Source organism: Diabrotica virgifera, chromosome 3, assembly GCF_917563875.1.
Source record: "Diabrotica virgifera virgifera chromosome 3, PGI_DIABVI_V3a".
NCBI lineage: Eukaryota > Metazoa > Arthropoda > Insecta > Coleoptera > Chrysomelidae > Diabrotica > Diabrotica virgifera.
The window spans coordinates 212,493,307-212,519,604 of NC_065445.1; the positions used below are offsets into that span (position 1 = coordinate 212,493,307).

Below are 26,298 nucleotides of genomic sequence, written 5' to 3' on the forward strand. Positions count from 1 at the left end.
TGGAACTGCAGCCGAACCATTTCCCCAGATTTCTTAACCAAGGTATTCTGCGCCCACCGATACTTCTCTTACCCCTGATTTTACCCTGAATGATCAGTTTCAGCAGCGAGTATTTGTCACCTCTCATAACATGGCCAAAGTATTCAAGCTTTCTTCTTTTAACAGTAAGTACAATTTTACATCCTTTTCCGATCCGACGTAAAATTTCGGCATTCGTCACGTGGTCCACCCAAGATACACGTAGCATTCTATGGTAACACCACATCTCAAAAGCTTCAATGTTTTTAATGCTGCCCATCTTCATGGTCCATGACTCAACTCCATATAATAAAGTGGAGAAGATATAACACCGCAGCATACGCACTCTCAGATCAAGATTTATGTCACGACTACAGAGAAATATTTTCATCTTGTTAAATACTGATCTAGCTATTTCTATTCTTGCTCTTATTTCTTTTGTTTGATCGCCTGTATGATCCAGGCAAGCTCAAAGGTATTTATAGGAGGATACCCTTTCTATAACGGTGTTATTGACAACCAAATCATTCCTGGCGTGTGGATCTTTTGTTATTACCATCCATTTAGTTTTTCTGAGGTTTAATGTAAGTCCGTTGCTGTTGCAGTAGTGGTTAATGCGTTCCATCAGTCGTTGCAGATCTGCAAGATTGTCTGCTAATATTACTGTGTCGTCAGCGTATCTCACATTATTGATTGTATTTCCGTTGATCATTACACCACAACTAACCTCCGACAGAGCTTCTTTAAATATGACTTCGCTATAAAAATTAAACAAAAGAGGAGACAGAATACACCCCTGTCTTACTCCTCTACATATTTTGATCTCCTCAGTCATTTCATCATCGACCTTGACTTGTGCTGTTTGATTCCAATACAAATTAGTTATTATTCTAATATATTTTTCATCAATGTTCTTTTCGATTAGAAGTTGTCTCAGTCGGTCGTGTCGGACTCTATCGAAGGCCTTTTTAAAGTCTATAAAGCAGGCGTATACATCCTGATTGATATCCAAACACCGTTGAAATAGTACGCCCACACCAAAGAGTGCTTCCCTCGTACCAAGGCCGTTCCTGGAGCCCATTTGTGTTTCACTTATATCTTCTTCAAGTTTGCGGAAAATTCTATTATGAATGATTTTTAGAAAAACACAAGACACAAGAGAATGAGGTGGTTGGGTCATATTTAGTGAATGATAGCAGGAAGAATGTTAAAGACTGTTAGAAAAGGTTGAGGGTGACTTTAAGAAAGTAGGTGTCTTGTACTGGGGAAGAGGAGCGCAATGCACAACATAAGAAATATCTTCAAAAATTTCAGTGAAAAAAATTGCCAAAAGTGTACAAATGTAATTTTTTGCCCTAGGTCCACCAGACCTGTTGTGGACTGTAATGAAATATATTTATAAATACAGTGGAACCCCTATAAGTCGGCCCTTAATAACCCGGCAGTCCGGCTAACCCGGACCGATTTTCATCAGACAAACATTTCAACAAAAAAAATGTATGTAATATAATATTTGAGAGATAATATGTATTTGTGTAATTTGAACTATACGATAGTAAAAATGACTCATGGCACATGGCACTGTTTAAAAAATACTAAAAGACTATTTAAAAAAATCTTTTTTAAACGATGGTCTTAGTTTTCACTGTTCTTAAAAATAACATAACATCGTTCAGATTGTGACTGCATTGTGTGTATATACAGCAGAAAACCGCAAATCTTAACCCCGCTAATCCGAACGTTCGGCAAATCCGAACAAACGGAAAGTGAAAAAAATTAAAAAATTCAAGACAAAAACTTAACAACATGTTTATTATACAGAGTGTAACCAGAAAATTGAACAATGTAGGATTTGTAAGACTTTGACATTTAAAATTTCTTAAAAATAAATATGTACGTACTTTCGTAGTACTTATAAAGGTTAAATATAAACTTACTTCGGTTTTCTTTTAGTCAACTTGAGTCCTAAAAATATTGTCCACACTCTTGCGAGAACGTTTTGCGACTCAAAATCAAAAACAGTGTAAGCTTTGAATTCTTAGTTAGGCTAATATTCATATTTCAATCAACGGTTAGGCTAACTTTCGGATAATCCGAACTTTTCGGATAATCCGAACTTTTCGGAATCCGAACAGGCTGTCCCACCAATTAGTTCGGATTTTCGGGGTTCTACTGTAGTACCTACAGAGTCTTGTATTGTCTGCTTCCGTTTGCTTACGTTTGTGTTTGCGTGTTTCTAGTAATTTAGATGTCACGTACTGTGCATACATATATAGTCCGTCTAGAAATTATCCGGAATTTTATATTTTTCCTAATTTTAATAGATTTCCTTTTTGTAACATTTTAAGACAAAGTAATGCATCAAGTAGGTTGTGCCGATAGTAGGTTATGGACAAAATCACATGACAACACCATCTGTCAAATATTGTTGTTTGTAAACAGACTTAAGATTTGTGAATTAATGTCTCAAGTAGAAAAAAGAAAAGTGGTGAAATATGTGTATAGAAAGGGTGTCCGAAACGTTAAAAAATTAGTGCAATTGACTGAACTCGGAAAAAGTGCAGTGTATGAGACAATAAAGAGGATAAAAAATGGCATCGATAGTATGGTACCATACAGATAGGCACCAGTTTCGGGTAGACCGTGTAAGATTCGCGGAAACAATTTAAATGCTTTAGTGGCTTTAGGACGACAAAATCCGCACCTACGGTTTCGAAAATTAGCGAACAGATTTGGAAATCAACGAAGAATAAAAGTGTGCCCAGAAACTGTCCGCATGTCACTGAAAAAGCAAGGCTACATATCAAGGAATCCAAAAAAAATCCCTACAATGACACCTCTGCAAAGGCAACGAAGAATAGATTTTTGTCAACGTTTTCGAGAAAATAATTTTAATAATGTCTTTATATCTGATGAAAGTTGTTTCCAGCTTGGTGCAAATCATCTAAAAGTCCTATCAAGAGAAAATGTTACCGTTCAAATTTCCAAATTTCCCACTAAAATAATGGTTTGGGGAGCAATATCTCAGCGTGGTGCTACACCTCTCTGTATAGTTAATGGTACTGTTGATAGTTTTCCTAAATGGTTTTCTTCTTGAAACGGCTCATGTTTTATATACAGAGGGTGGCGTTTTTAGCAAGATAATGCAAGATGCCATACTTCTGCTTATACTCAAGCTTGGATGCAAGAACACGAATTGGCAACAATTCCGTGGCCAGCAGCATCTCCAAATCTTAGCCCCATTGAAAACATATGGGGACTGATAAAGATTGAAGTAGAACGAGCAGCGCCACGAGATAAAGAAGGTTTGATTCGGCCAGTTTTACAGGCCTGGAACACCATTACCGAAAAGTATGGCCTTGACCTAGTTTCGGGTGTACCTGGACGATTAGTTGAGTGTTTAGATTTAAATGTAGGTTGTATAAGTAAATGCGATAAATTATTTGTTAAAATTTTATATTTCAAGTGATAGAAATAAATACCGTAAAATTATAATTCTGCTTTATTTTTTCCGGATACTTTCTAGACGGACTATATTTCATGTTATTTCAATTATAACGTAGTTTATCTGTAAGTACATATACCGTATTTTATTTTTTTGGTAATTTTTTGGTAATTTTTACCATATTCTTCGGCTAATCCGGATTTTCGATAACCCAGATCGGCCGCGGTCCCGATTAATCCGAGTTATCGAGGTTCCACTGTAATGTTAAAATTGTTAAATCTCAAATTTGATGATTAGTATCATCAAATTTTCAAAATCAACAAGTTTCGTCTTACATTTTATTTCAAATTGCATTAATTTTTCCTTTTGATGTTTTAGCCAAAATCATAAATCCTCTAGGAAACCACCATAGTTACCACATTGATACTCCGCTATCCTCGACGTTGCTCTCAAGTCGGGAATCTGTCGGCATTCCGTTTATGTTTCAAAACATTATTTATCCCACTGAATATATGTCAACTGTACAACCAAATGATTATTGCTTACTTTGATGTTGATTTATTAGTCGATAGTTGCACTGTCAGAAATGAACTACTGAAATATGGATTTTCAGTTATTTAGTAAAATTCGAATTTTTATAAAGACACAATTGGAATTTTTCCAGACTTGTTGTGAAAATCAGTAAAATAGTACCCAACAATATACTAACAAAAAATCCATGTAGAATAATAGCTATTTGTATAAGTGACACTTTTCCTCCCAAGAATGAAATTTACTGCACGACGCGTAGCAGAGGGCACTAATCATTCAAGGGAGGCAAAGGCACTTTACTCCCATGTTATACATATGATTTTTCCTATGCATAATCCTTCTAAAATGAACGGTTCCAAAGTTACGGAGGTAGTATAGTATAATTAGTCCAAAAAAGGCCTAACCCAAACATCCAAAGTAAAAGTTTTCCTCCAACACCAAATTGTTCTATATGGTCCACATATTGTTCAGTAAAAAGTTACACCATTTTCAGCGTCCGGTTTGGGTGGGAGATGGTGGAGAAATCGGTAAATTAGTAGTTTTTTTACGTTTTTCGGCAATATTTCTAAAACTGTGCTTTATCGTAAACAATGTTCTATACAGAAATGTTCTACATAAAATTTAAAATAAAAAAGGTCAAAAATACATAATTGTTATAAAATCAACGGTTTAAGAGTAAGGTTTAAGAGAGGGTGAAAAGTGGCGGTTTTCGATACTTTTTATATATTTTGGGCAATTCACAATATTATTACTGATGAAAGAAATTTTCTTTAACAGGATTGTGTTTTGTAAATAAAATTTGCTATTTCAGTGGCCGATGGTATGTTAGTGATAAGCCCTTGAAGAAATGTCAACCTCACACCACCCAAAATTATCATAAATTGGCCAAAAAATATAAAAAGTATCGAAAACCTCAACTTTTCACCCTCCGTAACTCTGTAACCGTTGTTTTTATAACAATTATGTATAGGACCTTTTTTGTTTTAAATTTTATGTAGAACATTTTTGTATAGAACATTGTATACGCTAAAGCATAGTTTTAGAAATATTGACGAAAAACATAAAAAACTACTAATTTACCGACTTCTTCCCCATCTCTCCCCAAACCGGACGCTCAAAATGGTGTAACTTTTTACTGAACAATATGTGGACCATACAGAACAATTTGGTGTTGGAGGAAAACTTTTACTTTGGATGTCTGGATTAGGCCTTTTTTGGGCCAATTATACTATACTACCTCCGTAACTTTGGAACCGTTCATTTTAGAAGGATTATGCAGAGGGCCTTTTTTATTTCAAATTTAATGTAGAACATTTTTGTATAGAATATTTGTCATGCTAAACCGCATAGTTTTAGAAATATTGACAAAAAACGTAAAAAACTACGAATTTACCGAATTCTCCCCCCTCTCCCCCCCTCCAAACTCGACGCTTAAAATGGTGTGACTTTTTGCTGAACATTATGTGGACCATATAGAACAATTTGGTGCTGGAGAATAACTTGCACTTTGTATGTCTGGGTTATACCATCTTTTGGATCAATTGTATCATACTATTATCTTTTGGTACACCCGGTACTGTAGTAGTGATTTAAATCGGTCTTCAATAAGCTTACTGTTTAAGTTCTTTATTAGTTTCAGACGAATATGAATTCTGTATCTAATAATTTAAATCTCTTATATATACTGATAGACACACGATGAGTGAACTTCTATTTTAGTGAGCTATTACCTCTCAAGGGTTTGTTACTGAAGTGAGTTGATTAAGGTGAGTACTTTTGTTTGTTGAGTGTCGGTAGCGGCCTTTTTGAACTACTGCAAGTCATGTATGTCTCTATTAACGACCTCATCATTATTGATTTTATACACTTTTGCTTATCATCCCTTCTACAGGGTGTCATCCGTTAGTCAATACAGTTTGTGATATTATTAAATATCTTGTAATTCTATATTTAAACGAAACTATTACGATTTATACTAAAACTTCTAAACAACGAATAATAAATAAAGTTTTGGATGTTTAGACTGGTAACCACCGTAAAGAAATACAAACTATGAGCGATTTTCTCCTTTTTTTATGCGGTAGCGTACTGATAGATCAGCGGGCCCTGGTTCCAGTTGGGATGCGGGCCCACGCCCAAAGCATTAAATATAAATCATCATAAAATCATTATATTTATCATAAATTATATGATAAAATATATCATAAAAACTCAAGCTAATTTATAGTCCATTTACTCACGGTTTTTGCTGTAAATTTTAAAGAACTTTTCGGATTGAGATGAAATTTGGCATACACATAGCTAACATGTCAAACAAAAAAAGTGATACCTATTGTTCCGATGTGCGCTTCTGCCCTAGGGGTGTTTCACCCCTTCTCGGTTGAAAAACGTACGTTCAAGATAAGTCCGGAATCCGGAATTGGATAAACTGACTAATTCTAAGCAATCTTTAAGTTCTATAGAGTTTTTCAGTAAGTCAATACTTTTCGAGTTATTTGTGAGTGCATATGTTCATTTTTCAAAAAAAAAACACGTTTTGAGATGGTTTCTCGCCAATACCTCAAAAAGTAAGTAGGTATGTTATCGAAAAAAATATTCTTAGTAAAAATACAGCTTATAAAAAAGTGAAAAATATGGTGTATATAAGAAGTCTTTAAACCCAGTAGGTCATTAAATGTCGGTTCTTATTCGTCAAATTTCAAATCGAATATTTCAACGTGAAATAATTAAAAATGAATCAAGCACTTTTTGAGAAAAAGTCATCACAACTTTTAAAGTTTTTAAAAAAGCTATATTTTTGTTATTTCTTAGTTTCCAGTATCAATATTCGATAATATTGTTATGATCTGCTTCTTATTAATTTTATATTAATTATTATTTATTTGATTAATTATTTAATTGTCGCAAATCATACATAAAAATAGAAGCATTCGAGATGTGGATGTACCGCAGGATACTGAGAATATCGTGGACAGAGAGAGTGACAAACATGGAAGTGTTGCGAAGGATGCAGAAAGAGACAGAACTTGCGCTTACTATTAAAAAGCGCAAACTGCAATACTTGGGACATATAATGAGGGGACAAAAGTATCAGCTACTACAATTAATTATTCAGGGAAAAATAATAGGTAAAAGATCCATTGGCAGAAGAAAACATTCATGGTTGAAGAATTTAAAAGATTGGTACAAGTGCAGCAGCTGCCAATTATTTAGATCTACGGTATCAAAAATACGCATAGCCTTGATGATAGCCAAACTTCGGAACGAGGACGGCACCTGAAGAAGAAGATACATAAAAACTGAATAAAAAATCTCAGGGTACCTTTTTATAATATCAAGAAAATATCTAAATTATCTTACGTTATACTTATCTTCTTTAGTGGGTTCAGTATCTCTTAGTTGATCCTAATCGGGATAAAATAGGGAAAAGAAATAAAGCAAAATATAAAATAAACATACAGAATTGTCTTTTATTTATCAAAATCGATACTCTAAAAATCTATCAAATCTAAAACCTGTGGACACAGATGTCCGAATGAAATTTCTACCATTTAAATTTATTCTAGTAAAAAAAAAATTTTATCGGTTTGTTCCCGATGACTTTGGTACAACAAAATAAACAAAACCAAATTATGTATTCGCAAGATTAGCTATACTCCCTATTTACTTTCTGAAATATTGGAATTTTAATTCCTACGCTTTTTACTCAAAATTTTAGTTTCCGAACATAAAAATATCTTTCACATAAGTTGACTGACCTTTTGCTTCACTCACTCTGATGTCTTCTCGTGACCCAAAACAGCTCTCCCTCGTTGACTATGTTAAAGGCTACTCATCAAAGCCCTCTCCGTTCTCCAGCTTCAAAACTATCAGCATACCAGCACCAATTCTCCAACAAGCCAGGCCTCTTTTGACCAGTACTCGATTCAAACAAAACTCCAAAAATTCTCTGCTCTCCTTCTCACAATAATACAGAATCAAAGAGGTATTTCGTCTCAATTTGCTCTGTCTCTCGTTCCACTTTTCAGCACTATTCTCCACTATTAAACAACCGCTGGTACTTGCTAACTATCTATCCACGAAAACGTCGAACTGCTCCTCAGCGATGCCAATAACATAATGCCTTCTTTTTCAAACTCACTCAATCATTCAAACCACTTTTCCCCTTCCAAATTCCCAAGAATCAGAAACATTTCTCTTTTCCATTCGATAAACAAACAATCATTCTTTCAAAATTATTCCGACCATCCTAATTACTTTCAGGGAACTCTACAATATTTACTCGGGGTGAAACAAAGATATTAAAATTCCAAACTTTCTTTTAAACCATTTTTCTAGAAAATGATAATTACCTCTACCTGTAGATTATATAGTTCCCGTAATAAACAATCTTTTTCCATTTTAAAACTAAATACATCGTCCTTTTCACTTTAATTATTCACAAAAATCTTTAATGGTTCATCGGAAAGCTCATTAAAAGAGAAATCTACTTACATCCAAACTAAATTCTAATAAATATTTACAGATCAATATACAGGGTGTGTCAAATTTATGTGCCCGCGTTATTTAAAAAAAAATTAATTTAATTTTCATTTTGCCTTTGATTGATAAGATTGAAAACACAATTCTATGTAACGCTCAAAATAAAGTTGGACACTTTTTTTTTTGTAAAAAAATCGTAAAAATCACACCTTAATTAGCATCCCAAATGAAATTAATCGTTACCGCTTCACAAGTTACTTGACTTATGTATTGCTTCTATTTATGATCTGTAAGTTTTACCGCTTCAAAGTGCTCATTTTTGAAAACAATTTGGTTTTAAATTAAAAAAAAATTTATAATTTTGAAAATTTTTTTTTAAAATAACTTACTAATTATTGGTGATACCAAAAATCTCAACTAGTATAAAAAATATAGGTTTTTCTATTGTGAATATTTTGGACTTTTTGTTTTCTTGAAGAAAAAATTGGTTATAAGGCATGTCTGTTCAAAATCTCGTGATTAGTGACTCGTTTAAGCCCATTTGACTACAGCCTTTTCAAAAATAAGCATTTTGGAAGGAATTGTAATCAATGGAGAGGTAGTAAATAATATTCGATACGCAGACGACACTGTACTAGCTGCAAGAACAGTAGAAGACAAAATAACACACATAAACATTTACAAACATAAATATTGCTTGCAACAATTATGGCATAAAAATTAATATCAAAAAAACCAAGTATATTGCCTTCAGTAAAATCATGACACAACCAACACACATTACTATAAACGGCATTCAAATTGAAAAAGTATTAAGTTACAAATATTTGGCAACTTTAATAAACGAAACTGGAGACCAAAACAATGAAATAAAAAGACGTATCGAAATTGCCAGGACCACCTTCATAAAGATGAGAAAATTATTCTGCAACAGAGATATAAGCATCCCTCTATGATTAAGAATGCTAAGAGGCTACGTATTTAACACGGTATTATACGGTGTAGAGGCCTGCACTCTCAAACAGAACAACACACAAAATATTGAAAGTTTCGAGATGTGGTGCTACCGTCGAATGCTGAAGATAAGTTGGGTTGAAATAATCGCAGATCTTGAAGTAATAGGAAGGATAGAAAAAGGCCCAGAGACTTTGTTAACGATAAAACGAAGAAAACTCGAATATTTGGGTCACCTCATAAATACGCATCTGGGTCATAAATACGCATTACTTCAAAATATAATGCAAGGAAAAATAGAAGGAAAACGGAATCCAGGCTGTAGAAGAATGTCATGTTTGCGGAATTTGAGAGAGTGGTTTGGCTGCACCACTAACGAACTTTTTAGGACAGCTGTAAACAAGGTCAGGGTACCCTTGATCATTTCCAATCTCCGATAGGAATGGCACAAGAAGAAGAAGAAGGTAAATGGTCAATATATCAAGAAGTGACGTCACTGTATCTTCGATACGTAAACCTATTTTTTTGGGTTTACTGTAAAGAGACCGAAATCATTAGACCGAAAACATAGACCGAACTCATTAAACCGAAAAGCACTTTACCGAAACCTCACTAGACCGAACAGTAGGAGACCGAAAAGCAGGAGACCGAAAAGCATTAGATACATAATACAGGGTGCTCAAACAGGATTGTAATCTGAGCAAGGGTAACACCAATCTCCTTTCGCCCTGTATCCATAATGATTGTTTTCATAATCATTAAATTTAAATTAGAAGCAAATAAATTTTACTCTTAATTTCTTTTTACTTGTCGCAGTAAAAGTGATAAGACAAATGTAATTACAACTAAATGTTTTTTGGATGGTTATTAGAAATAGTTAAAAAGGTGTTAACGTCGCTCTACCCTTAATTTATTTTTACCTTTACTAATTTGTTTAACGTTTAACGGATGAAAATTATTTCATATCAGACTGTACAGTACAGTACTGTACTGTATATAAAATAATACAAAAAAAAACAATAAACAAAAAGACAGATATACAAAATCTTAACATAATTTACTGCAATCTTTTTTAATTTATGTACCATTTCGGTCTAATGCTGTTCGGTCTAGTGAGGTTTCGGTAAAGTGCTTTTTGGTCCAATGAGTTCGGTCTATTGCTTTCGGTCTAATTGTCGTGTACCATTTTTTTGAGTGGAAAATTTGATAAGGATAAGTGGATATTTAGTATGTTAAAGAAATTATTTTTCTCTTAATTCTTTGTAAACTATTTATTTATATTTATTGCATTACATTTAGAAAAATTAATTTAATTCTTCTTTGATTAGAATTTATATTTCTTGCGTTTTAATACTCCACGAACTGCAATATACGGGATGGTATTAACAACATATCTTAACTCATTAATATCACAACAATATATTAAACCTTTATAAATACTGGTATTAAAATACTGGTAGTCCCAATCATAATCTTTACAAATATTTTTACATAGCATATCGTTTTCAGACATTTTCGTTAAAAATGGGTTATTGATATTAACGAATGCTATTCCATTTTTTGTTTCGTCATCTACAACAATCTTCCAGACAAACCTTGGCACCGGATATCTATTTTTTGGTGCGAGAAATATCCTTGTCAATTCAGAGTTGACATTTGGAAGTTCCATAATTTCATGGGTGCCTGTGATAATCGTGAAGTTGTGCTGGTAATTTGCAGCGTTCCTCCTAATTGCAGCTTCTAAACGCACCCAGTTGCCGCCATTGATACTTTGCCTAAAATATTTTAAAATATTAACCAAAATTTTTCTTGTTTAAGTGTTTAATTTTTTAAATCAAAACGGGAACGGTGTATGTTTTCAAAGACTGATAGTGTGTAAATAAATTTATTAAATCAGCTAAGTACTTGCAGCATTTTAAATGCCATAATCAGAGCTATCTTCCCATAGTTGTAAATACTAGGGCTTCCAATCCCGCAATACCGAGATCTCGGTATTGCGGAATCCCGCATCATTTTCTAATCCCGCGTGATGCGGGATTACAGGCGCGGGATCCGCGGGATTTGCGGGATTGAAAAAGCGTACATTACTGCTGTAGCTACGCTCAAAATTATCAAAAAACTGGAAAAAAATTATTCAAGGTTAGCTTCAGAATTAGCTTTGTCATTGCGCCCTACTTTACAACGACGTAGAAATGTGACGACACTACTGATTTATCTCCAAAAGCCTCGTAGTTACCAAGCGTCGTGTGACGATGAAACTTTTCATCTCCCACCAAAAAGTTTACTTCGAAAAGAAATTAATGATTTTGTAACGGGCATAAACTTCAGCCTTTTAAATTCATCTGAGAACAATGATGACGAAGATTCTGATCAAGTAAGAAACACGTGAGAAACAATGTAGAGGTTCCATCATGGGGTTCCGATCTTGATCTTACATTGCAACCGGAGTTAGAGTTAACTATATCGTCAGCATGTAAGTTATTTACTTGGCCCGTCGCCATCTCGAGCTAATACACTTGAGTCCATTATTAAAATAGAAATGGCTCTCTACGAATCTGGGGAGTCAATGGGAAAATATCTTACATTTACATATAAAGCCTAAAAAGGAATACCGTCGACGTATGGAAGCAGAAAGGGCATTTTCTGCTGCTGGCTATATTGTGTCTAAAATACGCAGGAGTTTGGCAGATGACAGTTTAGATTTAGATATTGGCTCGTATGAATAGGAATGTAGTTTATACTCCAAATTTTGGAGTACATACTCCACGCGGTAGTATCTACTCTTATGTACGGTGAGTAAAAACATGTTTTAATCACATCAACATATTTTAATCATATGAAATAAATGTAGTATAAACTTATACTTTATGCTCATACTCATGAGAACGTACTCGGAGTTTATACTCCGTTTTTATTCATACCATGCCACACAATATGTTATGTTTCCTTTGCAAACATTTTCAATTGAAAGCTTTAGCTAAATAATATGTAGATAGTAACTTATAGCTAAGTAATATAGCAACTAAATTAGTAAACTATATTAATTTTCAGTTGAAAATAGTGTGGGTTTTTTTGGTTGATTTTTAAAATTTTGTTGGTTTATTTTTTGAAGAAGATAGATTTTTTGTTTTTTCAGTATTTGTTACTGTTTTGTGTGAAGAAAAAACAGTTTTAGTCTCATACTAATAGTAATAGTTAAATAAATGTGGAGCGAGTTGATTAATTTATTGTTTTATTTGCCTTATATAAATACAATGACTATTTTCAATGTGCGGGATCCCGCAAATACCGAGATCCCGCGGGATTGAAAATTCGTAGTCCCGCAAATACCGAGATTGAACTCGCAGGCTGCGGGATTGGAAGCCCTAGTAAATACCTCAAACGAAGAGAAATCATTGAACAAACACATTCCAATTTTAAAAAGTGACCCAAGGATCAAAACACTGGTCAGGGTAAAAACCCTTAAAAAAGTAACAGCTGTTAATTCTAAAATAGTAGCCATTTTTAAAACACATTAAATGTGATTATTTTATATATATATATATATATATATATATATATATATATATATATATATATATATATATATATGTATATATATATATATATATATATATATATATCAATATATATATATATATATATATATATATATATATATATATATATATATATATATATCAATATATATATATATTTTAAGGTTTTTTACCCTGACAAGTGGTTTGATCCCTTGGTCACTTTTTAAAATTGGAATGTGTTTGTTCAATGATTTCTCTTCGCTTGAGGTATTTACAACTATGAGAAGATAGCTCTGATGAATAGCATTTAAAATGCTGAAAGTACTTAGCTGATTTAATAAATTTATTTACACACTATCAGTTTTTTTGAAAACATACACCAGTTCCCGTTTTGATTTATATAGAAGTGTGTACAAGTCAAACAGTCTTTTTCTATTTAATTTTTTAGGTTATATGCAGAATATGGGCCAGGTTTTCTATTCGTGTACGTGGGTTGTGTTTGTCTGATGATTTTACGTATGGCAGTGGGCAGGACTGGAAGGTGATCGTCCGAAAACTTATGGCGCAGGCTTTTGAAGATTATGGTTTGTGTTAAATGGATGAAGAATCAGTTATCATTTCCTTTACCAATCCTCAACTCTTTTAATTTGGCAATGCGCTACTTTGGATATCGTTAGCCTTCTTCCTGTTCTTAAAACTTTGTAGATAACGAGAAAGGCTATGTCATCAGCAAGTATTTTGCAGGTTGTAAAAGGTTTTGACATTTTAAACTGATTTATTATTCTAATTGAATAACTATGGTCATTATCATCATTGCTTCGACAATATTTTCGATTGTCAAGCGGCTGTAGTAGCTGTAAAGGCCAAGGAAGCTTCAGGCAACGTGTCTGTTTCTTGGTGTAGGATACTGTTGGACTGCTTTTATTTTTACCAGGTCTGCTGCAACTGCTGAGGATGAAATTACATGTCCAAGGAAAGACTTTTTCTTGAAAGTTCTCGCACTTTTTGGTATTTACTTGTAAGTGACCGTTCCTAAGTCTGGTGAAAATTTCTTTGAAATTGGCACGAGGTTCGTCGAAATCCCTTCCGATGACCATGATTTCGTCGAGGTATATAAGACAGGTTTTCCATGTAAGATCCCTACGTACTAGCTCCAATAATCGTTCAAACGTGGCACGTGCATTACACAATCCAAAAATCCTCACTTTGAGTTGGTAGAGCCCATTTCCAGCAGAAAATGTTGTCTTTCGGGTGAACTGCAAGTTGCTATAGCCGCTTTTGAGATCCACTGTGGAAATTTAGATTCAGCATAGGTACTAAGCGGCAGTGGGTAGCCATCTTTCTTGTAGACGCTATTCAATCTTCTATAGTCGACACAGAATCTTGTAGAGCCATTTTTCTGGGTTAACAGTACTACTGGAGAAGACCAGAGACTACTAGACCCTTCGATAATATTTTCTTTTCGCATATCTTCAAGAATAGCAAAAACTTAATTTTATTTTGCAAACGGAAGATTTTTGTTGGTACTTGCCATATGAGATTGGAGTTTTCAGTGTTTCTTCGATGTTGGACTAAGTCAGTGCGGCCAGCTACGTTTCATGTGAAAAATATTAGTTTAGTTTTTCATGAATTAATCTGTTTTTGGTATTCATCTTCAGATAGATAGCCACACGACTTCTTTAAATAGTTCAGTGCAGAGTTAGTATGTACGGATCGCTTTTGGCTTGATTTCTTCTATTCTGATCACTCTTATAACTGGCTCGCATACTCCAAGTACTTAGTCCTTTTTAAAGGTAATCTTGTCATAGGCGTAACCAGGATGATCCTAAGGGGGGGTTACAACTACTGGAAAGGGGGGGTTACAACTACTAGAAGGTCTCTGAGGGGTATGGTGTTAAGCGTATAGAGCTCAAAATCCATCCCAATGGGGGGGTTATAACCCCCAAAACCCCCCTGGTTACGCCTATGAATCTTGTTGTCGTCTGGTTTGGCCACTCTTACTGGAACGGTCTTCTATTATTCATCTACGAAACATCTAGTCAAAATGACACCGTCATGATCCTGCTCTTTTGATTGTAATAACGTGGTTCCCAAGCCACCTAATGCATTAATTTGTGCGACAAAGATCTTTCGCTGTTAGAAGGAATCTTACTGTCTTTCACCACTAACATCTTTAGTTTATTTTGCTAATTTCTAGAGTCAGAGGCTAGAATTTCCTTATTGCCAACAACTAAGGTCCTGTTGCTACAATAAATTCTTGTTCCCAGTTCCCATATTCAAGTTGTTTCGAGAGCGTAGGTAATCATGTTTTTCTCTCTGTTCAACTTCTGCTTTCAACATCTTTCGGGCAACCCAAAATTTTTATGATTGTTAGTTCATATAGGTATTGTTAACCATCATCATCATCATCTTTGGATTTAACAACTTCGTGAGTCTTTGCCGCGTTTACTCTTGTCTTTCATTGGTTCCGGTTCTGTGCTACTATTTTCCATGGCCTCACTTTCATCTTCTCCAGGTCCTTTCTGATTGCACCTTTCCTTTTTCTAGGCCATCCTGTCGGTCTTCTACCGTCTGATCTTTCTCAAAACACACTGCTTATCAGTCTGTCGTCATAACTCCGTACCACGTGGCCTGTCCATCTTAGTTTATTGGCTATATATTGTTATAGCCAATATGTTAACAATTAAAAAATATATTGTTAACCAACACCTTTGTTTTTATATAATTATGTAGATACTGAAATATTTATTGTGAAAATGATGTTATACTCACCACTGAGGGCAAGTGTTAATGTAAAAATATGTTGATAATTGTCCACTAGCAAATAAGAAATCTTGATCTGGAGCTAAATGACCCCGAGCGAGATATGACGATTGGTTATTTATATAGCATTCTCCAAATTCCGTTCCTCCTAGAAGATTACTTATTTTAGCTTTCTGATCACGTCTTCCACCTCTATATGTTACTTCGGCGGCAACATCACGAGGAATACCTTCTGTGCTAAATTGGGTACGGTTGGCAAATTTTGTAGCATCTGAAATATATAATTATTGCTAATACATATATAACAAATTAAATTCATAAAAGTTACTTTACTTGGTTGTTATTGAAATTTATCAAAAATATAACGTCAATGACATCTTTTTGGAAAATCTAAACGTTAGAAAATGCAAGAATAGAAAAATTCTGTTACAATCCTCCTTTATAAAAAAGAAGATAAATTAGATCTTAAAATCTAAAGGTCCATAAGCTTACTAAACCACCTATAAAGCTCATTATTCGAATACTGGCAAATAGATTGGAAGAAAAACTTGATTTCTACAAGTATAAACCAGTCTGAAGTACAAGCGGGGTTGCGATCAGGCCACAGGATAAATGACCATATTGCCATAACACTCTAGTCCAGGGCTTCCCAAACTTATTCGTACTGTGACTCCCTTGGGACTTTGCTATTTTTTTGCGATGCCCCTCAACCCAATCCCCAATAATACTTATAAATTTTAGTACTAGCCTAATAACAGGTTATAGTTATAACAAAAACACGATTTGAACATTTATAATTTTTATTAGAAATTAAGAACGAAGTCAAAACATAGGCACAAAAATAAAAAGGGATAGGTATTTATTTATGTAACTGGCTGGTTAATGTGAGGGATGTGCTTGCTTTTTTGAGCACAGCTTATGAAACCGGGGTTTCAGTTTGGAAATTGCCACTCTCATTTCTTTTTCTACGTTTATGTTTGACCTGTACTTGTTTTCAATTACTACTCCAACTGCAGAAAGACCGTTTCGCACAGGTACGAAGTCGCAAATGGTAATAAAACCTTTAATGCAGAAATGGCCAAACACCGAAAGGTACAAATGGGTCTACTGATTAAGTAAAGTAAAGTAAGTAATGCAGAAATACTGATGGTATGATATTCATGAGAAACTGAGCTCCAAAATCTTTAAGCTAGAGTCATAGGACAATTCTGCCAGTTGTTCTTCTTCCTCTGTTGAAAGTATCGATTGTGTGGATGACTGGAAAGGGTTTCTGACCTAGTCATATTGCTCCAGATCTTCGGGAAAATATTTCTCAAAGTGTTCGCTCAATGATGATATGTGTTGCGTAAACATATTTTTTAAAGAGGAATCGAGGATTTCTATCGATTTTTCTTGTAGAATACCTTGTAAACCAGGGAAACAGTCAATTTCTTGATATTCTAATTTTCTCTTCCGTAAGAGCAACTTCTTCTGAAACCCAGTAATTTTATCTGCCAATGGCAGAATATGAGTATTTTTTCTCTGCAAAGACTTATTAAGATCATTTAATTTCTTAAATATGTCCAGAGATATGCTAATTTTATTATAAACTCTGAATTAATAAAGTTTTGCGCAATAGTATGCGATTCTGTATGTAGATACGTGTAAAATTCATTTCTTAATTCGTATACATGTCCGAGTACGTTGCCTTTGCACAGCCAACGAGAGTTCTATTAATAAATTAAAGGCATTTCTTCACAAAGTTCTTAAAAATCTTGATTTCACGGGTCGTGTGTAGATCACCACTTTAATAATGCTATCCATCACAACACTTAATTCAGGTGTAATTTCTTTGCTACTAAGGCCTCTCTATGTATGACAAATGTGTCCATTTTACACTTGGAGCCTTGGTTTTGATGAGAGCTTGTAGTCGTCCATACTGTCCAGGCATCGCTCGGGCACCCCCGTACACACGCCTAGACAGTTATCCCAGTTAATATTATTTTCAGTCATATATCAGTTTAAAATATCGAATAAAAGTCCGCGCTGACACGCGACGCCCCTGGAACAAAGCCGCAACGCCCCAGGGCGTCGCGACGCACAGTTTGGGAAGCCCTGGTCTAGTCGAAAGGTCTATCGAATAAAATAGCTCACTGGTTCTTACCTTGTTGACTTCCACAAAGCATTTGACAAATGCAAAAGAGTCGCAATCTTTCAGAATAGACCACAGATATTCGAATATTATTCGAAATATATACGATACGAAGATGCAACAACAACTGTAAAGCGTCATTGCTTGACTGAAAAGACAACAATTGGCAGAGGAGTACGACAGGGAGATACTTTGTCGCTAAGTATCTACTGCTGGAAGCCTATTTTTTATTGATCCATACCCGTTTTATGAATTTGTAGGATGCCTCCTTCATAAGCACTTCTGACAATCCAGGTTGCTATTCACGTTTTTCCCATTTAGTATTTTTTTTAAATATTGGCCCATTATTTCTCTAACATTATCTTTATTCATAGTTTTGTCAGAGAACAACGAACATACACACACACAACGAACACGTTTTTGGTCGTTGTTCTCTGGTTTCGTCTTAAAATAAGAGGTAAAATATTTGACATAATTTCTAATTTTTTGTTTTTAGATCCATAAAAAGTATTTTGAATTAAATACGAGTACTTACGTTCAATTTCCTTTCCAAAAATAGTATGCACTGCATATAACGGCAGGGCCAAATACTCATCATAGCACACCTTAATAAGAGTTACAAAATCTTCAGGAGTAATTTGATACCCAATATTAAATAAGCGCCCGTTCTTGTTCCCACAAGTATCTTCTGTTTTTTGCAGTTCGCCCACAACCTGATTCTTACACAAGATGTTAGGAAAATCGAAACGATTTCCTTTAATATTTAAACTATTGCCAGTAAGGCATCTTCCATGTTCTAGACTTGTATTCGCTAGAAAATATATCTGTATTAACGACAAATAGCTAGTGATTGAATACTTTGGTTAATAATGGATATGCTGCGCTAATGGTATGGGTTACTCAAACTGAATGACAAAATAGAATGCAACATTAAAAGCAGGGAACAAGAAAATCGTATACAAAAAAATAATACCATGAAATGCTAACTAATTATTATTATTATTATAAAACAAATAAGGGCAGAGGGGCGAGCTGCTATTATGCCCAAAAACAAAGAAAAATATCATTATACAACTATTACAAATTAAGAATAAAGTTACAATTAACGAAAATCAAACAAAAAATACTGAAACAATAAATAATGCCACACTAAAACAATTAAGTCCTGTAAATCTCCTATAATGCTCAAAACAAAGAAAAATATCGTTATAAAACTAATAAAAATTATAAATTTTTATTAGTTTAAATTATCAAACATCAAACAAAATTCTGAAACAATAAATAATGCCGTCCTAAAATAACTCAGCTCTGCAAAGAAAATAAAGAACAATCAAGTCGATTTTTAAAAATGTTAACACTAGTTGCCGATATGGTGTCTTGATGCAAGTTATTCCAGATATTAAATATTCTGTTTGGTAAAAAGTTCATCCTGAATCTTGTCGTCTGTTCCAATGAACTACTTAATGAACTACTTCAGCACCAAGTAGAACTGCAAGCAAACCTAGATACATTGAATACAGCAGATACAAAATCAGGGCCGTGCTATGATGCGGTAAGGCAGCCGCATCAGGCGGCACCACAAGGAGGCGGCATGGCATAATCAGTAAAATCAAAATACAAATTGAGCCATTCAACAATTAAAAGTATATATAGGACCAAGTGTCAGCCGAAAATATTTAACTGATGAAGGTTTAACAGAACCTATTTTGACAAATTTGGAAAAATAGTTCTTGATTTAACACGGCTCAGATGACAAGGTTAGGATAACGGGGTTAATATGAAAGGAATAAGAAAGGGTGTGCAAACCAGAATATTTAAAAAATATCCGAGGGCGTTTTACGTGCCTTGCGCAAGCCACCTTAGTCATAAATGACGCAGCGTCTTCTTCTGCAGAAACAGCAAACTTTTTTTTTGTATCATACAAGAACTGTACACTTTTTTTCTGGTTTAACAAAGCGTTGGGAAGTTCTGAAAAAAACATGTTTCACAACTAACACTAAAACCGTTGAGTACTACTAGATGGTTAAGTCGAATAGATGCATTGAAACCTCTAAGATTTCAATTTTGTGAAATACATAATGCCTTATTAGAAATAATAGAAGACGTCAACAATAATTCAGAAACTAAAGTCAAAGCACGAGGATATTAAAAATTATAAATTTATATGCGGTGTAGTTCTTTGGCATGATATTTTATTTTATATAAAGTCAGTCTCGAAGATGTTGCAACATGTAACTATAAAGTCAGATTATGTGTAAAAATGTCAGAAACTATGGTAAAAATGAAAATTTACTGACAATTTGGCTATGATCAAATGAAAATTACTGATAATGAAATTGCAGAAAATCTTGTAAATAAGTTCCGAATTTCCTGCTGAAAACGAATATTGAGGCAAGAGAAAAATCAATTTGATCTGTGGATTAGCTCTCAACAGAGGAAGATAAATTTAAAGTAAAATTTTTCATGTATATTTTAAACATTGCCTTTAATTTTTTGATTGATCGATTTTCGCTTTTAGAAACTCATAATAAAAAATTTAAATTTTTATATGATATTTTTAAATTGAGGAAAATATAAGAAAATGGAAATATGATAAAATACTAGAAAATATTCATTTAATACTTTTCATAGAAAGAGAATCGGATGTAAAGGCAAATGATTTTCTAGAAGATTTATTGCATGATTTATCCCAAATCATAACATACTCCATGAAACCTTTAGAGGTTTTGAACTATTTGTGCCAAAATAACCTACTTTCTTTATACCCAAATACAGTTGTGTCACTAAGGGCCGGTATTATCGGTTCCGATTAAAACCCGGTTAGAGGAATTTTGTCATGCGAAGTGCAGAAAGTACCGGCCCTAAGAATTTTATTAACACTCTCTGTCTCGGTAGCTTGGGGAAAGAAGTTTTTCAAAATTAAAAATGATTAAAAACTATTTACGAAGCTCCATAAGACAAACAAAACTAAAAAAATAGCACTTAGTTCAATAGAGTCCTCACTAGCTGCTACTTTAGACTACACCAATCTGATTGACGAGTTTGCAAAAATTAAAATCAAAAGGATAAAATTGTAATTTTCATAAATGTTATTTAATGTTAATACATATTATTATTTCATTTAATTTAAAGTGTGTTTTGTTTTTAAAATAAAAGTTTTCGTTCAATTTGTGTAATTTTATTTAATAAAATAAATACTAGTATTAAGTTAGTGTTAAGTAGGAAATAGTGAAAGAGACTTAGAACAAAAACTGGAACAGTGGAGACAAGCTCTGGAGGAAAAAGGTTTAAAACTTAGTAGGGCAAAAACAGAGTATTTGGAATGTTCATTTAAAGATGGAGCTACTACAAATAAAATGGTATCTTTGGATGGTGAAATGATTGTGAAAAGCAATAGTTTTAAGTACCTAGGATCGGTATTACAGAGTAATGGAGAAATAGATGGAGATGCATGCAGTAGAATTAGGGCTGGATGGATGAAGTGGAAAGAAGCGAGTGGTGTGTTGTGTGACAGAAAAATTCCAATGAAGCTGAAGGGAAAATTCTATAAAACAGCCATAAGACCGGCTATGATGTACGGAACTGAATGTTGGGCAGTGAAAAAGAAAGAGGAACAACGAATGCATGTGGCGGAAATGAGAATGCTAAGATGGATGAGTGAAGTGACAAAGAAGGATAAAATTAGAAATGAGTATATTAGGGGAAGTCTAGGTGTGGCACCAATTGATGCCAAAATAAGAGAGCATAGGTTAAGATGGTTTGGTCATGTTCAACGTCGAGACGTTACTCACCCAATAAGAAGAATAGCTGAATTGCAGATTCCTGGAAGGAGTAGGAGAGGAAGACCAAAGAAGACCTGGGGGGAGGCGATAAGGCAGGACATGTTGGTAAAGGGGATTAACATTGATATGACCCAAGATAGAATTGTGTGGAGAAATGCAATTAGGGAAGCCGACCCCGCATAGGGATAAGGCAAAGAGAATGATGATGATGCAATACTAGTATTAAGTTTCAATAACATTTTTAGGGGGCGGCATTTCGAAGACTTGCATCATATTGAAAAGATGCACCGCACGGCTCTGTACAAAATATTCTTTATTTCGGTGCTATATTAGGTCCCTCTAACGTTGGCCATTACATTGGTGAATTGTTCACGGTCGTAAGCTAATCGAAATAGTTGTTCGGTACTGCGTATTCCTGTCCAGCCGCGAATTTTTTTGAGCAATGACATCTATTTCCTTTCAATTCCTATGCGGTGCTCGATTTTATCTTTCACGGTAAGCTGAATGATTTTGTATCGGTTTTCTCTATGAACATTCCCTTAGATATAAAATTTTTCTGATCATCTTCTTCACATACCACATCAACATTATGGGACGTTCTTCTGCAACATAGAATAATTGTCTTGCATTTGATATCTGAGTGCACTCGCGAATGCTTTTTAAACAAAAATCTTGTTTATTTTCTCAACTCTACGGCCTTCTATTTTGACTTTAAGGATCAGTTGTTGTAGTATTCTATATCGATTCCCCCTCACTATATTATGTCCCAGAATAAATATTTTCGGATGTTTAACACAGTTATAGCAGTTCTCTATGTTTGTTGACCCTTCTTAGTACTTCTTCATTAGTTTTTCTTGTTGTCTAAGGTATCTTCAGCATCGATTTATGAATCTACCTTTACAATGCTTCAATTCCGTTCATATGATTTTTCCGATCACAGTAGTTATTAAATAGGTAATTCACGAACGAAATTTGCTCTATTGGGCGGAGGTAAATTCCTCACCAACCAGTAAAAACATATAATCCGACAGGTATTTTCCTCACCAAATTTAAGGGTTCCTATTAATCCGGTAGGTATTTTCCTCACCAAATCACTCAGGTAATAAAATAAAAATATAGATGTAATTTAAGAATGATTATTATGAAAGCATCCAAAATCCGAATAAAAGACATTAAATTCTTCTTCTTCTTCTTCTTCTTCTTGTAATAGGACTATGTCCTGTTTCTTCTGTTACAGTCTTTGCTGCGATCCGGAGCTCCAACTCTCGTACCATCGTTTTTTGGGTCTTCCTATGGGTCGCTTGGTGTTGGGCTTCTGTGTTTTCGCCCAATGCGCCATACGTTCAGGGTCCATCCGATCTACGTGGTCCCTCCACATGCGTCGTCGCGCTCTTGTCCATCTCACTACGTCCTGAACGCCTAGCTCTCTCAATGTGTCTTCGTTTCGTACTCTATCTCTGAGTGTGATACCTCTTATGGATCTTAGGGTTTTCATCTCTGTTGTTCTCATTATCTGTTTGGTCTTTGTTGTCTCGGCCCTTGTCTCAGCTGCGTATGTCAGTACGGGTCTACACATGTCTTATAAATGCGGACTTTGCTTTCGGTGCTCATATATTTATTCCGCCAGATTATATCCCTTAGGAAACCAGATATTCTCGCTGCTTTCATTGCCTGCTGTTTTGATTCTTGCCACAGATGCCTGTCGCTAGATATTTCCACACCTAAGTATCTGCAATCCATTACCTGTTCGATTATATGGTCGTCCACTACTAACTTACATCCAATTGGGTTCCTGGATATTACCATCGATTGGGTTTTCTTTTTGGATAGTGTCAGGTTATACTTTTCGGCGGTTATTTTGAATTTTTGTAGTAGGCGTTGTAAGTCATCTTCGTTTTCGGCTATTAAGATTGCATCATCTGCGTAGCAAAGTATTCTCATGGTTCGGTTACCCATTTTGTATCCCTGATTCATTATGTTAACACTACCTATAACTTCATCCATTATTAAATTAAATAGGCATGGACTGAGGCTGTCCCCTTGTCTAATGCCTGCATTGATTTTGATTTCTACCGTGAGCCCGTGTGTGGTTTTAATTCGTGTTTTGTTGGATCTATTGAGCTCTTTGATTATGTGTCTATACCTCTGACCTATGTTTTTCTTTTCAAGGATAGTGAGCACGTCCTTTAATCGTACTCTGTCGAATGCTTGTTTCAGATCTACAAAGCATGTGAACATGGGCTTGTCGAATTCTATTGATTTCTCAACTAATTGTCCCATTATGAAAATAGCGTCTATTGTAGATCTGTTTGGGCGAAAACCCTGTTGTTCTTCCGATACACCGGCTTTCTTATATATTTTTTGGGATAGAATTTTTGTCAATAGTTTTGATGTAGAATTGAGTAGTGTAATTCCTCGGTAGTTCGTAGGATCTGTCTTTACGCCTTTCTTGTAGATGGGTATTGTTATACTCTCTCTCCATTCCTCTGGTACTGCCATGTTGTTTACAATTTTTTTGAATAATGTTGTTATCTCTTCTATTATTTTTGTACCTCCGTATTTAATTAATTCATTTGGTATATTATCCGGACCTGGTGATTTTCTATTTTTTGATCTTTTGATTGCTTCGTTTACTTCTTCTTGGGTGATGTTGTCATTCTCTGTTTCTTCTTGGTGAATGTTTTGTAGGTCATTTCTTTGTACTTCATTATTATCGTCGTTATCGTCTTTGTATAGATTCTCGAAATGAGTTACCCATTCTTCTGGTTTTATTGCGTTAATTTGTAATTCTTCGGTAACCGGCTTCTTCCTGTTCCTCAAAATGTTCCATACCTTCCTTTGACCTCCTCGTAAATCATGTTCCATGTCATTTGAGAATTTTTCCCAATATATTTGTTTTAGATCTTTGATTCTGTTAGTTGTTCTATTTCTTTCTGATTTATATCTTTGATATTCTTTTTTGACATTAAATTCCTTACATTATAATAATAGTTTATAATATAGATAATAAGCAAAATGTATAAATTATTATTTAATATTTACTATTATACTAAGAGACACACTTTACAAAATCCATTTCATTTGATTAGACTGATATTAATAAATTTTCTACATTTATTTTTCAATTTCAGTTTAACTCCTTTATCTTTGATAGGTTTAGCAATATGCAAACTTTAAATTTTAACGTACGTATATACAGTGCGTCCATAAAGTAACGCATAAATTCATTATTTCGTAAACCGGCGACTTTAAAGAAAAATCCCGAAACAGGTCGATTTTTATTTTTAATTTCCGATTTTTGGCATATATATCATACTAGTGACGTCATCCATCTGGGCGTGATGACGTAATCGATGATTTTTTTAAATGAGAATAGGGATCATGTGATTGCTTATTTGAAAGGGTATTCCATTCTCTATACACTAATGTAAACATCAACATAATTATTTATACAGAGTGTTCAAAAAACATTTTTATAATTAAAATAATTGAGACAAAAAGAAGAATGTATGTAATTTATCTAATTCAAAATACGTTTTAATGTTGTCAGAAAATAGGAAAAAAACGTTTATTTGACAAATAAATATTGTTTTTCGCTTAAATTCAATGTTACAAGTGTCACCCACCTGCCTCTTGATAGTTTGAACATTTCGTTTAAGCGAAAATCAATGTTTATTTGTCAATTAATTTTTTTTTCTGTTTTCTGGCAGTATTAAGACGCATTTTGAATTAAATAAATTACATACATTCTTCTTTTTTTCTCAATTATTTTAATTAGAAAAATGTTTTTTGAACACCCTGTATAAATAATTATGTTAATGTTTACATTAATGTATAGAGAATTTAATACCCTTTCAAATGAGCTATCACATGACCCCTATTCTCATTTAAAAAAAATCATCGATTACGTCATCACGCCCAGATGGATGACATCATGAGTATGGTAGATATGCCAAAACATCGGAAATTAAAAATAAAAATCGACCTGTTCCGGGATTTTTCCTTAAAGTCGCCGGTTTACGAAATAATGAATTTATGCGTTACTTTATGGACGCACTGTATCTGAAATTATTTAATTTATTCCAAGAAGATATATGTATATGGATGCATGCGTATTATAAAACCATGAACTAAAATGCGACTGAAAAGATTCGCAAGCATTCGTAGTACGAATAACACAAGAATTTGCCTCTGCTCACAAATATGGGGAGAATATGGTATTTTCGTCTACATAAGTTTCAACTAAATAATCAACATATTGTCTAAAATTTCAATTTCTGGTTTGCATGACATTAAATCAAACACAAAACAATCTGATACGTCTTCTGGTTTTATATATAATATGTAAGGCCAAAAGTCTGTTTGAGCCACTTACCTACTTCAGAATCATTTTGTATATTCTGATGTTAAATCAAGAGACTGAATTTTTCTATACCAAGCTTGATGTAGATTGTAGATGAAATCTACAACCATGTATTTCAGTGTTCGGACACATTTGAATGATTGCATTATGTATAGCCTTTTCAAAATCTACAAAAATTTTACTAGGATTGATTGGGGGGAGGGGCGATCAAAAATCTTCAAAAATTGCGTTACATAATACGTGAATGCCCTTACGGTGGGTTACATAGGGGGGAGGGCGGGGTCAAAAATCTTCAAAAATTGCGTTAC

The 26,298-nt window shown here is 34.1% G+C and overlaps 1 protein-coding gene across 2 annotated transcripts in view; it reads right to left on the reverse strand.

Annotated features, from left to right (window-relative positions):
• Positions 1 to 10,686: 10,686 nt before the first annotated feature.
• Positions 10,687 to 26,298, reverse strand: part of LOC114328842 (uncharacterized) — a 32,440-nt gene continuing 16,828 nt past the window's right edge. For both annotated transcript variants that reach the window (XM_050645846.1, XM_050645845.1), the window contains 3 exons: positions 18,381 to 18,656; positions 15,724 to 15,985; positions 10,687 to 11,205 (listed from right to left, as the gene is read on the reverse strand). In XM_050645846.1, the coding sequence (XP_050501803.1) occupies positions 10,755 to 11,205; positions 15,724 to 15,985; positions 18,381 to 18,656 (989 nt within the window). In that variant the 3' untranslated portion in view covers positions 10,687 to 10,754. The remainder of the gene's footprint in view (positions 11,206 to 15,723; positions 15,986 to 18,380; positions 18,657 to 26,298) is intronic.